Here is a 12,362-nt window from a genome sequence, read left to right on the forward strand (position 1 = left end):
ATTTTGTTGAAGGCCTTTTCTGCATCTATTGAGATAATCATGTGGTTTTTGTCTTTGGTTCTGTTTATGTGATGGATTACGTTTATTGATTTGCATATGTTGAACCAGCCTTGATGAAGCCAACATGATCGTGGTGTATAAGGTTTTTGATGTGCTGCTGGATTCGGTTTGCCAGTGTTTTCTTGAGGATTTTTGCATCCATGTTCATCAGGGATATTGGTCTAAAATTCTCTTTTTTTGTTGTGTCTCTGCCAGGCTTTGGTATCAGGATGATGGCCTCATAAAATGAGTTAGGGAAGTTCCCTCTTTTTCTTTCGATTGGAATAGTTTCAGAAGGAATGGTAACAGCTCCTCCTTGTACTTCTGGTAGAATTTGGCTGTGAATCTGTCCGGTTCTGGACTTTTTTTGGTTGGTAGGCTATTAATTATTGCCTCAATTTCAGAGCCTGTTATTGGTCTATTCAGGGATTCAACTTCTTCCTGGTTTAGTCTTGGGAGAGTGTAACTGTCCAGGAATTTATCCATTTCTTCTAGGTTTTCTAGTTTATTTGCGTAGAAGTGTTTATAGTGTTCTCTGATGGTAGTTTGTATTTCTGTGGGGTCAGTGGTAATATCCCCTTTATCATTTTTTATTGCGTCTATTTGATTCTTCTCTCTTTTCTTCTTTATTAGTCTTGCTAGCTGTCTATCAATTTGGTTGATCTTTTCAAAAAAACCAGCTCCTGGATTCATTGATTTTTGTGAAGGGTTTTTTGTGTCTCTATCTCCTTCAGTTCTGTTCTGATCTTAGTTATTTCTTGCCTTCTGCTAGCTTTTGAATGTGTTTGCTCTTGTTTCTCTACTTCTTTTAATTGTGATATTTGGATGTCAATTTCAGATCTTTCCAGCTTTCTCTTGTGGGCATTTAGTGCTATAAATTTCCCTCTGCACACTGCTTTAAATGTGTCCCAGAGATTCTGATACGTTGTATCTTTGTCCTGATAGGTTTCAAAGAACCTCTTTATTTCTGCCTTCATTTCATTATGTACCCAGTAGTCATTCAGGAGCAGGTTGTTCAATTTCTGTGTTAGTTAAGTGGTTTTGAGTGAGTTTCTTAATCCTGTGTTCTAGTTTCATTGTGCTGTGGTCTGAGAGACAGTTTGTTACAATTACTGTTCTTTTACATTTGCTGAGGAGTGCTTTACTTCCAACTATGTGATCAATTTTGGAATAAGTGCGATGTGGTGCAGAGAAGAATGTATATTCTGTTGATTTGGGGTGGAGAGTTCTGTAGATGTCTATTAGGTGCACTTGGTGCAGAGTTGAGTTCAATTCCTGGATATCCTTGTTAACTTTCTGTCTCATCCATCTGACTAATGTTGACAGTGGGGTGTTAAAGTCTGCCATTATTATTGTATGGGAGTCTAAGTCTCTTTGTAAGTCTCTAAGTACTTGCTTTATGAATCTGGGTGCTCCTGTGTTGGGTGCATATATATTCAGGATAGTTAGCTCTTGCTGATGAGTTGATCCCTTTACCATTATGTAATGGCTTTCTTTGTCTCTTTTGATCTTTGTTGGTTTAAAGTCTGTTTTATCAGAGACTAGGATTGCAACCCCTGTCTTTTTTTGTTTTCCATTTGCTTGGTAGATCGTCCTCCATCCTTTATTTTGAGCCTGTGTGTCTCTGCACGTGAGATGGGTCTCCTGAATACAGCAAACTGATGGGTCTTGACTCTTGATCCAATTTGCCGGTCTCTGTCTTTTACTTGGAGCATTTAGCCCATTTACATTTAAGGTAAATATTGTTATGTGTGAATTTGATCCTGTCATTATGATGTTAGCTGGTTATTTTGCTTGTTAGTTGATGCAGTTTCTTCCTAGCATCGATGGTCTTTACAATTTGGCATGTTTTCGCATTGGCTGGTACCTCTTGTTCCTTTCCATGTTTAGTGCTTCCTTCAGGAGCTCTTGTAGGGCAGGCCTGGTGGTGACAAAATCTCTCAGCATTTGCTTGTCTGTAAAGGATTTTATTTCTCCTTCACTTATGAAACTTAATTTGGATGGATATGAAATTCTGGGTTGAAAGTTCTTTTCTTTAAGAATGTTGAATATTGGCCCCCACTCTCTTCTGGCTTGTAGAGTTTCTCCCGAGAGATCCGTGGTTAGTCTGATGGGCTTCCCTTTGTGGGTAACCCGACCTTTCTATCTGGCTGCCCTTAACATTTTTTCCTTCATTTCAGCTTTGGTGAATCTGACGATTATGTGTCTTGGAGTTGTTCTCGAGGAGTATCTTTGTGGCGTTCTCTGTATTTCCTGAATTTGAATGTTGGCCTGCCTTGCTAGTTTAGGGAAGTTCTCCTGGATAATATCCTGCAGAGTGTTTTCCAACTTGGTTCCATTCTGCCCGTCACTTTCAGGTACACCAATCAGACATAGATTTGGTCTTTTCACATAGTCCCATATTTCTTGGAGGCTTTGTTCATTTTTTTTTTTTTTTTTTACTCTTTTTTCTCTAAACTTGTCTTCTCGCTTCATTTCTTTCATTTGATCTTTAATCAGTGATACCCTTTCTTCCAATTGATCGAGTCGGTTACTGAAGCTTGTGCATTTGTCACGTAGTTCTCATGTCATGGTTTTCAACTCTGTCAGTTCATTTAAGGACTTCTCTACATTGGTTATTCTAGTTAGCTGTTTGTCAAATCTTTTTTCAAGGTTTTTAGCTTCTTTGAGATGGGTTCGAACTTCCTCCTTTAGCTCAGAGAAGTCTGATCGTCTGAAGCCTTCTTCTCTCAACTCGTCAAAGTCATTCTCTGTCCAGCTTTGTTCCATTGCTGGCGAGGAGCTGCGTTCCTTTGGAGGAGGAGAGGCGCTCTGATTTTTAGAATTTTCAGCTTTTCTGCACTGCTTTTTCCCCATCTTCGTGGTTTTATGTACCTTCAGTCTTTGATGATGGTGATGTACAGATGGGGTTTTAGTGTGGATGTCCTTTCTGTTTGTTAGTTTTCCTTCTAATAGTCAGGACCCTCAGCTGCAGGTCTGTTGGAGTTTGATGGAGGTCCACTGCAGACCCTGTTTGCCTGGGTATTAGCAGCAGAGGCTGCAAAAGAGTGAATATTGCTGAACAGCAATTGTTGCTGCCTGATTGTTCCTCTGGAAGCTTCGTCTCAGAGGGGTACCCAGCCGTGTGAGGTGTGAAGTGTCAGTCTGCCCCTAGGTGGGGGGTGTCTCCCAATTAGGCTACTTGGGGGTCAGGGACCCACTTGAGCAGGCAGTCTGTCTGTTCTCAGATCTCAAACCCTGTGCTGGGAGAACCACTACGCTCTTCAAAGCTGTCAGACAGGGACATTGAAATCTGCAGTTGTTTCTGCTGCCTTTTGTTTGGGTATGCCCTGTCCCCCAGAGGTGGAGTCTACAGAGGCAGGCAGGCCTTCTTGAGATATAATGGGCTCCATCCAGTTCCAGCTTCCCAGTGCTTTGTTTACCTACTCAAGCCTCAACAATGGCGGGCACCCCTCCCCCAGCCTCATTGCCGCCTTGCAGTTGGATCTCAGACTGCTGTGCTAGCAATGAGGGAGGCTCTGTGGGCGTGGGACCCTCTGAGCCAGGCAAGGGATACAGTCTCCTGGTGTGCCATTTGCTAAGACCCTTGGTAAAGCATAGTATTAGGGTGGGAGTGACCTGATTTTCCAGGTGTTGTGTGTCGGTTTCCCTTGGCTAGAAAAGAGAATTCCCTTCCCCCTTGTGCTTCCCAGGTGAGGCAATGCCTCACACTGCTTCGGCTCTCACTCGGTGGACTGCACCCACTGTCCAACATGCCCCAGTGAGATGAACCCAGTACCTCAGTTGGAAATGCAGAAATCACCTGTCTTCTGTGTCACTCACCCTGGGAGCTGGAGGCTGGAGCTGTTTCTATTTGGCCATCTTGGAACTGCCGTCCAATACATTTGCTTTATCCAGTCCACTGTTGATGAGCACCTGGTTGAGTCCATGTCTTTGCTATTGTGAATAATGCTGCAGTCGACATACAGGTACATGTATCCTTTTGATAGAATGATTTCTTTTCCTTTGGGTATATTCCAAATGGTGGAATTGCTGGGTCAAATGGTAGTTCAACTCTCAGTTCTTTTGAGAAGTCTCCAAACTGCTTTTGACAGTAGTTGAACTAATTTACATTTCTACCAATAGTATATGTAAGTGTTCCCTTTTCTCTGCAGCGTTGCGAATGTCCGCTATTTTTTTGACTTTTTAACAAAAGCCATTCTCACTGGTGTGAGATGGTGTCTTATTGATTTGCATTTCTCTGATGATTAGTGATGCATTGCATTTTATGTTTATTGGCCATTTGCATGTCTTTTTTTAAGAAGTGTCTGTTAATGTCCTTTACCCACTTTGTAATGGAGTTGTTTTTTGCTTGTTGATATAAGTTCATTATAGATTCTAGATACTAGACATTTGTCAGATGCATAGTTTGTGAATATTTCCTCTCATTCTCTAGGTTATATGTTTAGACCATTGATAGTTTCTCTTGCTGTGCAGAAGCTCTTTAGTTTAATTAGGTCTCGTTTTTCAATTGTTGTTTTTGTTGCAGTTTCTTTTGAGGACTTAGCCATAAATTCTTTCCCAAGGCTGATATTGAGAAGAGTATTTCCTAGGTTTTCTTCTAAGACTTTTATACTCTGAGGTCTTACATTTAAGTCTAATCCATCTTAAGTTGATTTTTGTATATAGTGATACTTAGTTCCCCAGTTTCCTCCTTCTGTGTATGGATAGCCAACTATCCTAGCACCCTTTATTGAATAGGGAGTCTTTTTCTCATTGCTTATCTTTTTTTTGGTCAACTTTTTCAAAGCTCAGATGCTTGTGGGTGTGGGTCAGCTTTTGAATATGTTGCTAGATTTGGTTTGCTAATATTTTGTTGAGGACCTTTGCATGTATGTTCATCAGGAATATTAGCCTGATGTTTTCTTTCCTTTTTTTTTTTTTTTTTTTAATTGTGTCTCTGCCAGGTTTTGGTATCACAATGATGCTGGCCTCATAGAATAAATTAGGGAGGAGTCTCTCATCCTTACTTTTTTTGAAATAATTTCAGTGGAATTGGTGCCAGGTTTTTTTTTTTTATATGTCTGGTAGAATTTGGCTGTGAATCCGTCTGGTCCTGGCCTTTTTCTTGTTGGTAGACTTTTTATTACTGCTTCAATTTCAGAACTTGTTATATTGATTTGTTCAGGGTTTCAATTTTTTTCTGGTTCCATCTTGGAAGGTTGTATGTTTCCAGGAATTTATCCATTTCTTCTAGGTTTTCTAGTTTGTGTGTATAGAAGTGTTTATAATAGTCTCTGAGGGTTTTCTTTTTTTAAATATTTCTGGGGGTCAGTGTTATGTCCCATTGTCATTTCTGACTGCGTTTATTTGGATCTTCTCTCCTTTTCCTTCCTTCCATCCGTCCTTCTGTCCGTCCATCCATCCATCCTCCCTCCCTCCCTCCTTCTCTTCTTCCCTCTTTCCTTCCTTCTTTTCTTTTCTTTTTTTTTTGGCAGGGTCTTGCTCTGTCACCCAGGCTGGAGAGCAGTGTTATGATCTACCTCCCAGGCTGAAGCAATCCTCCCACCTGTTTCCCAAATAGAGTAGCTGGGTACTACAGGCACATACCACCACACCCTGCTAACTTTTGTGTTTTTGTAGAAACATGGTCTCCCAATGTTGCCCAGGCTTGTTTTGAACTCCTGGACTCAAGCAGTCTCCCCATCTCAGCCTCCCAAAGCTGGGATTACAACTGTGAGCCATCGCACCCAGCCTCTCTTTTTCTTACTAGCAATCTTATTTATTCTTTCAAAGAATCATCTTTTGGTTTCATGAGTCTTTTATATGTTTTTTCTTGTCTCAATTGTATTCAGTTCAACTCTCATTTTGGTTGTTTCTTCTGCTGGCTTTGGGGTTGATTGGCTCTTGTTTTTCTAGTTCCTCTAGGTGTGATGTTAGGTTGTTAATTTGAGATCTTTCTAACTTTTCAGTGTGGGCATTTAGCACTATAAACTTTCCTCTTAACACTGCTTTGTCTGTGTCCCAGAGATTCTGGTATGTTGTATTTTTGTTTTCATTGGTTTCAAAGAATTTCTTGATTTTTGCATTAATTTAGTTGTTTTTACCCAAAAGTCATCCAGTAGGGTTGTTTAATTTTCATTTAATTGCATGGTTTGAGAGATCTTCTTAGTACTGATTTCTGTTTTTTTTATGTTGTGGTCTGAGAGTGTGGTTGGTATGATTTTCATTATTTTGAATTTGTTGAGTATTGTTTTATAGCCAATCATGTGGTTGATTTTTAGAGTGTGTGCCAGGTAGAGATGGGAAGAATTCATATTCTGTTATTATTGGGTGGAATGTTCTGCAGACGTCACTTAGATCCATTTGGTCAGGTATCACATTCAGATCCTGAGTATCTTTGCTAGTTTTCTGCCTTGATGATCTGTCTGATACTATTAGTGGAGTATTGAAGTCTCCCACTATTATTGTGTGGTTATCTAAGTCTCTTCATAGGTTTCTAAGAACTTGTATTATGTATCTGGTGCTCCATTGTTGGGTGCATATATATTAGGATACTTAAGTCTTCTTGTTGAATCGAGCCCTTTATCATTATTTAATGCCTTTATTTGTCTTGTTTGTTCTTTGTTGTTTTAAAGTCTCTTTTGTCTGAAATTAGAATAGCAACCCCTGCTCTTTTTTGTTTTTTTTGTTTGCTTGGTAGATTTTTCTCCATCCATTTTCTTTGAGTCTATGAGTGTCATTGCATGTAAAATGGATCTCTTGGAAGACAGCATACCATTGAATCTTGCTTCTTTATCCAGCTTACCACTCTGTGCCTTTTAGGGGCAGCATTTAGCCTGTTTATGTTGAAGAATAATGTTATGTGCAGATTTGATCCTGTCATCATGTTGTTAGTTGGTTGTTGTGCAGACTTCATTGTAGTTGCTTTATGGTGTCAATGGTCTGTGTACTTAAGTGTGTTTTTTGTGGTGGCCAGTAATAGTCTTTTGTTTCCACGTTTAGCTTAAGGACCTCTTGTAAGACATGTCTGGTGGTAACGAATTTCCTTAGCATTCATTGTCTGAAAATGATTTTATTTCTCCTTTGCTTGTGAAGTTTAGTTTGTATGGATATGAAATTTTGGGTTGGAATTTTTTTCTGTAAGAATGCTGAGTATAAGCCCCCAGTCTCTTCTGGTTTGTATGGTTTCTGCAGAAAAGTCCACTGTTTGCCTGATGGAATTCCCTTTGTAGGTGACCTGCCCCTTCTCTCTAGTGGCCTTTAATTTTTTTTTTCATGTTGACCTTGGAGAATCTGATGACCATGTGTCTTGGTAATGGTTGTCTTGTATAATATCTCACAAAGGTTCTCTGCAGTTCCTGAGTTTAAATATCTGCCTCTTAAGGTCAAGAACCTAGCAAAGTTAGGGAAATTTTTGTGGACAGTACCCTCAAATATGTTTTCCAGGTTGCTTGTCCTCTCTCCCTCTCTTTCAGGAATGCCAAAGGTTTGGTACCTTTACATAATCTCATATTTCCTGGAGGTTTTGTTCATTTTTTTTCTTTTTTTCTTTGTTTTTGTCATTATTTTTTATTTGAAGAACTCGTCTTCATTTTTTATTTGAAGAACCAGTCTTCAAGCTCTGAGATTCTTTCTTCAGCTTGATCTACTCTGCTGTTAATTGTCCCACTTGTATTATATGATTCTTGTAGTGAGTTTTTCAGCTCTAACAGATCAGTTTGGTTCTTTCTTAAAATGGCTATTTCCTCTTTCAGCTCATATCATTTTATTAGATTCCTAAGATTCCTTGGATTTGAATTCAGCTTTCTCCAGATCTCAAACATCTTCATTCCTATCCAAATTCTGAATTCTGTATCTGTCATTTCAGCCATTTCAGCATGGTTAAGATCCATTGCTGGGGAATTAGTGGGGTTGTTTGCTATTAAGAAGAAACTCTGGCTTTTTGAGTTTCCAGAGTTCATTCTTATCTGTATAAGCTGGTGTACCTTTAATATTTGAAGTTGCTGTACTTTGGATGGCATTTTTTGCTTTTGTATTCTTTGATGCCTTTGAAGGTTTGACTGTGGTATCATGTGGGGTCAGTCAACTGTCTTCATTTCTGGAAGATTTCAGGGGGCCAAGGCTCAGCTTAACACTACTGGGCAGCTTGTTCTAACCCTTAGCGGCTGAGACCAGACCTATGGCTTTGTGCTCTGGCCCCTCGAACTTATGTACTTGCTGCATTGGAGGAGCTAAAATGTTTCTGGTCAGCTGGTAACAATGCTCCAGTGGGGGCTGCCAGCCAAAGCACTTTGTTGAGGCAGTGGCTGTGGAGTCCATCCTTGTGTGTGTGTGTGCCAGCAGCAACAGTGGCATGACAGGTGCACATGCTTGGGCCAGGATGGACAGCAGTGGTTTGGGGTGCACTGCACACCAGCAGGGGTGGGTGGCAGAATCTTCATGGGGGCAGGGCAGCAGTGGGTTCATTTTTTTTTTTTTTGAGACTGAGTCTCGCTCTTCTTGCCCAGGCTGGAGTGCAATGGCACGATCTTGGCTCACTGAAACCTCCGCCTCCTGGGTACAAGTAATTCTCCTACCTCAGCCTCCCAAGTAGCTGGGATTACAGGCACCTGCCACCATGCCCGGCTATTTTTTTTGTATTGTTAGTAGAGGTGGGGTTTCATCATGTTGCCCAGGCTGGTCTTGAGTTCCTGACCTCAGGTGATCTCTCTGCCTCGGCTTCCCAAAGTGCTGGGATTATAGGCTTGAGCCACCATGCCTGGCCATTCATTTTTATAATGAATATTTTTCCTAAGGCTTAGGAAGAACACAGAATTTAGAGTCAGGTAATTGACTGGCTGTGTGGTCTTTGAAAAATTGCTTAACTTCAATGAGCCTCAATTTCATATCTCTGGTGAAGATGATACCTACTGTATAAGGTTATTATGAGATTGAAATGCAAAAATGTAAATGTAAAGCATTTAGTAGTGATTAATGTAATATAAATAAATGATAGATTTTTTTAAATCTCTTGACATGGTTATCATGTTAACTGATACAGTTTTAACTTCTATTTTCTGGTCTGTGATGACTTGGGAAATATAAGATAATGCTTGATGTGGAAAAAACTTTGGATAACCTTTACTCGTTTTTCTTGCTTGGCATAGCTAAAGAAAATTGAGTGGGGGACAGCTGGCGGGTGTGTTTTTTTCTTTATGCAGCAATAGGGTTATTTTAAACTTTGTCAGTGATAAATTTTTAATAGAGTAGATAAGAATCTAGCAGGAGGCTCTTTCCTGGCTTCTTTGAACCGGCCCTCCCCTGAGGCAAGTAAGATTGCAGTTCCAAGGCCTACACTTACTTAACTTTGGCCTCCTTATGTTTCCCAAGGCTTCATGATAAAGATGCCTGTTCTAGCTGTGGTTTCTGCTTTGTATTGTCTCTTTTTTTTGCCCCAAATATTTCCATTTTTATTTTTCTTATTTTTACAAACAAATGGTATGTGAGAAGTACGTTTCAACCTGTAAAACATTATGGTGATGTTAGTTATTCTTTTGTTTTTCATTGTTTTCTTTGACCAATGAAAAAATGAAATCTATTTTTCTTTGATTTTCTCTGACATTACAGGCACTTTGGTTTCCATTATTGGAGGCAATGATGGCTCCTCAGAAGCTGTCCAGTTCAGCCATTCCTCATCTACACTCTGAAGGTAAGTTCTTCAGAATTCAAATGACTGAGTCCACCTATATCATCAATCCAATATTTGCAGAAACTATCAGGATAGTATCTTTTTCCAATAGCATATTCTTATGATTTTCCTTAATGAAACCATACAGTATGGTTGATCTCATCTTTCATATTTCTTTCTGTTGTTCCACTCATATAATTTATCTTAAATAATGGTAGTCTTTGTAACTTGTCAACAGTTAATTTTAAAATCTCAAATAGGCCTTGCTTGGTTAGCTAAGTTTCTAAGAAGCTGTATAAATCCACTGTTTTCCACAGACTTACAGGAAAAACTGAAAACTCTTATTTTAAACTAACCTTAATATTAATATTTTGTTATAACAGCTCTGAAATCTTTGACCATGCAAGTTTTAAATAGCATGGCAGCATTTATTGCCCTTCCATCAATCTTACAAAGAATTTTACAGGTGAGTTAAAAGGGGTGAATATTAAATATTGATTGATTACAACTAACATTTTAGTTATTTATAAATAATAGTCACTTGGGCTAATGTTTAAAGGGATCTCAAGCATAAAGTAGCTAATTTTTGGCAATAGCTGAATATGTAAATATCTAACTTCCGACCCTCATTCTTGAATCTTTTCTGTCATTTTATTGGTGTGACTTTGCCTGACATAAGCTGGTGACCTTCAGTTAGGGTGTGCAACCTTCAGATATTCCCTGTTGCCTTGGGATTCAGATATACAAGTTTCCTATTGGTTTGCTAACTGGGAGGCAGTTATCATTTCTTTCCAGCTGATTATAATTTTTAGATTCCAAAAAGAATCTAAAAATTAATACAGGGATTTCCTAAGCATTGGTTGTTATTTAGGCTTTCGAACTCATTCTAAAATAATTTTTGTCTTGAATAATCATCCTTGACTCTAAATCCTAGCTGGCTTTGTGTCCAGAGCTTTTGTAGGAAGCATCATTTCAGTTTGTTCCTTTCAGCAAAAAAGCCTGAACCTTCTCAGCCTCATCAAAAGAGAACACTCAGAATACTCCAAGAAACATTTTTAGAAAAAAACCTGTGAGCATTCTTGGGGAAACAACAGGAATTATACTCAGAATCCATTTTGTCTTTCCTCACTTTATTCAGTATAGGCATACATGTGCATACACCCTGCCCTCCCCACACACACAAAACAAACCATAATAATGATGCCATTAGTCCTTATAATTTTCAAATGGTTTTTATTCAATCAAGAATGTTCCTATCAGTTCTCTTTTAAGACTCACCAAGCTCTGCTTCCCATCTGATATTAAGCTTCTGGGGCTTTTCTGATAAAGAAGACTACATCCTGTAGTCATCACATGGTATACTATCATTTAGAATGCTTTTTTTTTGGAGACAATTTCACTCTTGTTGCCCAGGCTGGAGTGCAATGGTGTGATCTTGGCTCACCGCAACCTCCGCCTCCCAGATTCAAGCGATTCTCCTGCCTCAGCCTCCCGAGTAGCTGGGATTAGAGGCATGTACCACCATGCCTGGCTAATTTTGTATTTTTAGTAGAGACAGGATTTCTCCATGTTGGTCAGGCTTGTCTCGATCTCCTGACCTCAGGTGATCTGCCTGCCTTGGCCTCCCAAAGTGCTCGGATTACAGGCAGCAGCCACCGTGCCCAGCCAGAATACATTTTTACATGTATTATTTAATTTGATCTTAACAATTATCATGTGTTGAATAATTCTTTGATATAGACTGCTTCACATATCCATTTTAAAGCACATTACTTATGAGGTTTCTAATCATATATAAAGTAACGTATCCAAAGGGCAGGAATACTTTTCCAAATAAGTTAGAAGAAATGAAATCGTAAAGCCAAATGGGTTCTCTCTGTGTTATACATTTTGCTTTCCATTGAGCTTTAACCACATGTTATGATATGTAAATTATAACAAAAACATGTTTTTCTCTTGACAAAAACATGATTTTTAAAATTTTTTATATTTCAAGACTTTGGAATCTAGAAGTCTCTTGATATTTGAAAATTTTCACTTTATTTTGAGTTATACTGGCATTCATTGTAATTTTTTCTTATCATTTTCTACTTTCAATGGTTGTTAACTCCCACTAATCAGGAAGGTATGCTATTTCTTAAATTCCTCATTTGCATGTTTGTGATTACTGTAATTATGCTACCTTATATTTGTACAGATATTTTTATTTTTCAAAGTGCTTTCGCAGATATCATTTCATATGAAGCCCACAATGATCTCTTGAGGTAGGCAGGGCTACTATAAACATTTCTGTTGAAGAAAGAGGAAACTGAAGTATAGAGAAGTTGAGTTCTTAGCCTATCATTAGCGGCAGAACTTGGACCACCCCCTAAGTCTCTCACTTCCTAATTCTTTTTTTATTATGTCATGTGAGCTTTTTTAAATTTGTTTATGTCCCTGCTCTTTTGAGTTCATTATTAATTAAATATATTAATTGTACGTTATGCTGTTTAGATGAAAGGCATAGTTCTGAACCCATAAGAGCTCTTATTTGAGAGACAAAAAAATGTTCTGATACAACTATTCATAGGGCTCTATGCAAGTAATAGTGGCCACCTTCAGGATTATCTGCTCTGAATATAGGATAATTGCCATACCTACATTTCTATACTTAATCTGCATAAGAGCAGGAGCA

The 12,362-nt window shown here is 38.8% G+C and overlaps 1 protein-coding gene across 1 annotated transcript in view; it reads left to right on the forward strand.

The window, feature by feature from the left end:
- VPS8 (vacuolar protein sorting 8 homolog (S. cerevisiae)) overlaps positions 1–12,362 on the forward strand; it is a 251,525-nt gene that overhangs the window by 166,826 nt on the left and 72,337 nt on the right. The window contains exons 40-41 of the mRNA XM_011945863.1: positions 9,628–9,709; positions 10,072–10,154. Of these exons, the coding sequence (XP_011801253.1) occupies positions 9,628–9,709; positions 10,072–10,154 (165 nt within the window). The remainder of the gene's footprint in view (positions 1–9,627; positions 9,710–10,071; positions 10,155–12,362) is intronic.

Source organism: Colobus angolensis, unplaced genomic scaffold, assembly GCF_000951035.1.
Source record: "Colobus angolensis palliatus isolate OR3802 unplaced genomic scaffold, Cang.pa_1.0 Scaffold245, whole genome shotgun sequence".
Taxonomy (NCBI): domain Eukaryota; kingdom Metazoa; phylum Chordata; class Mammalia; order Primates; family Cercopithecidae; genus Colobus; species Colobus angolensis.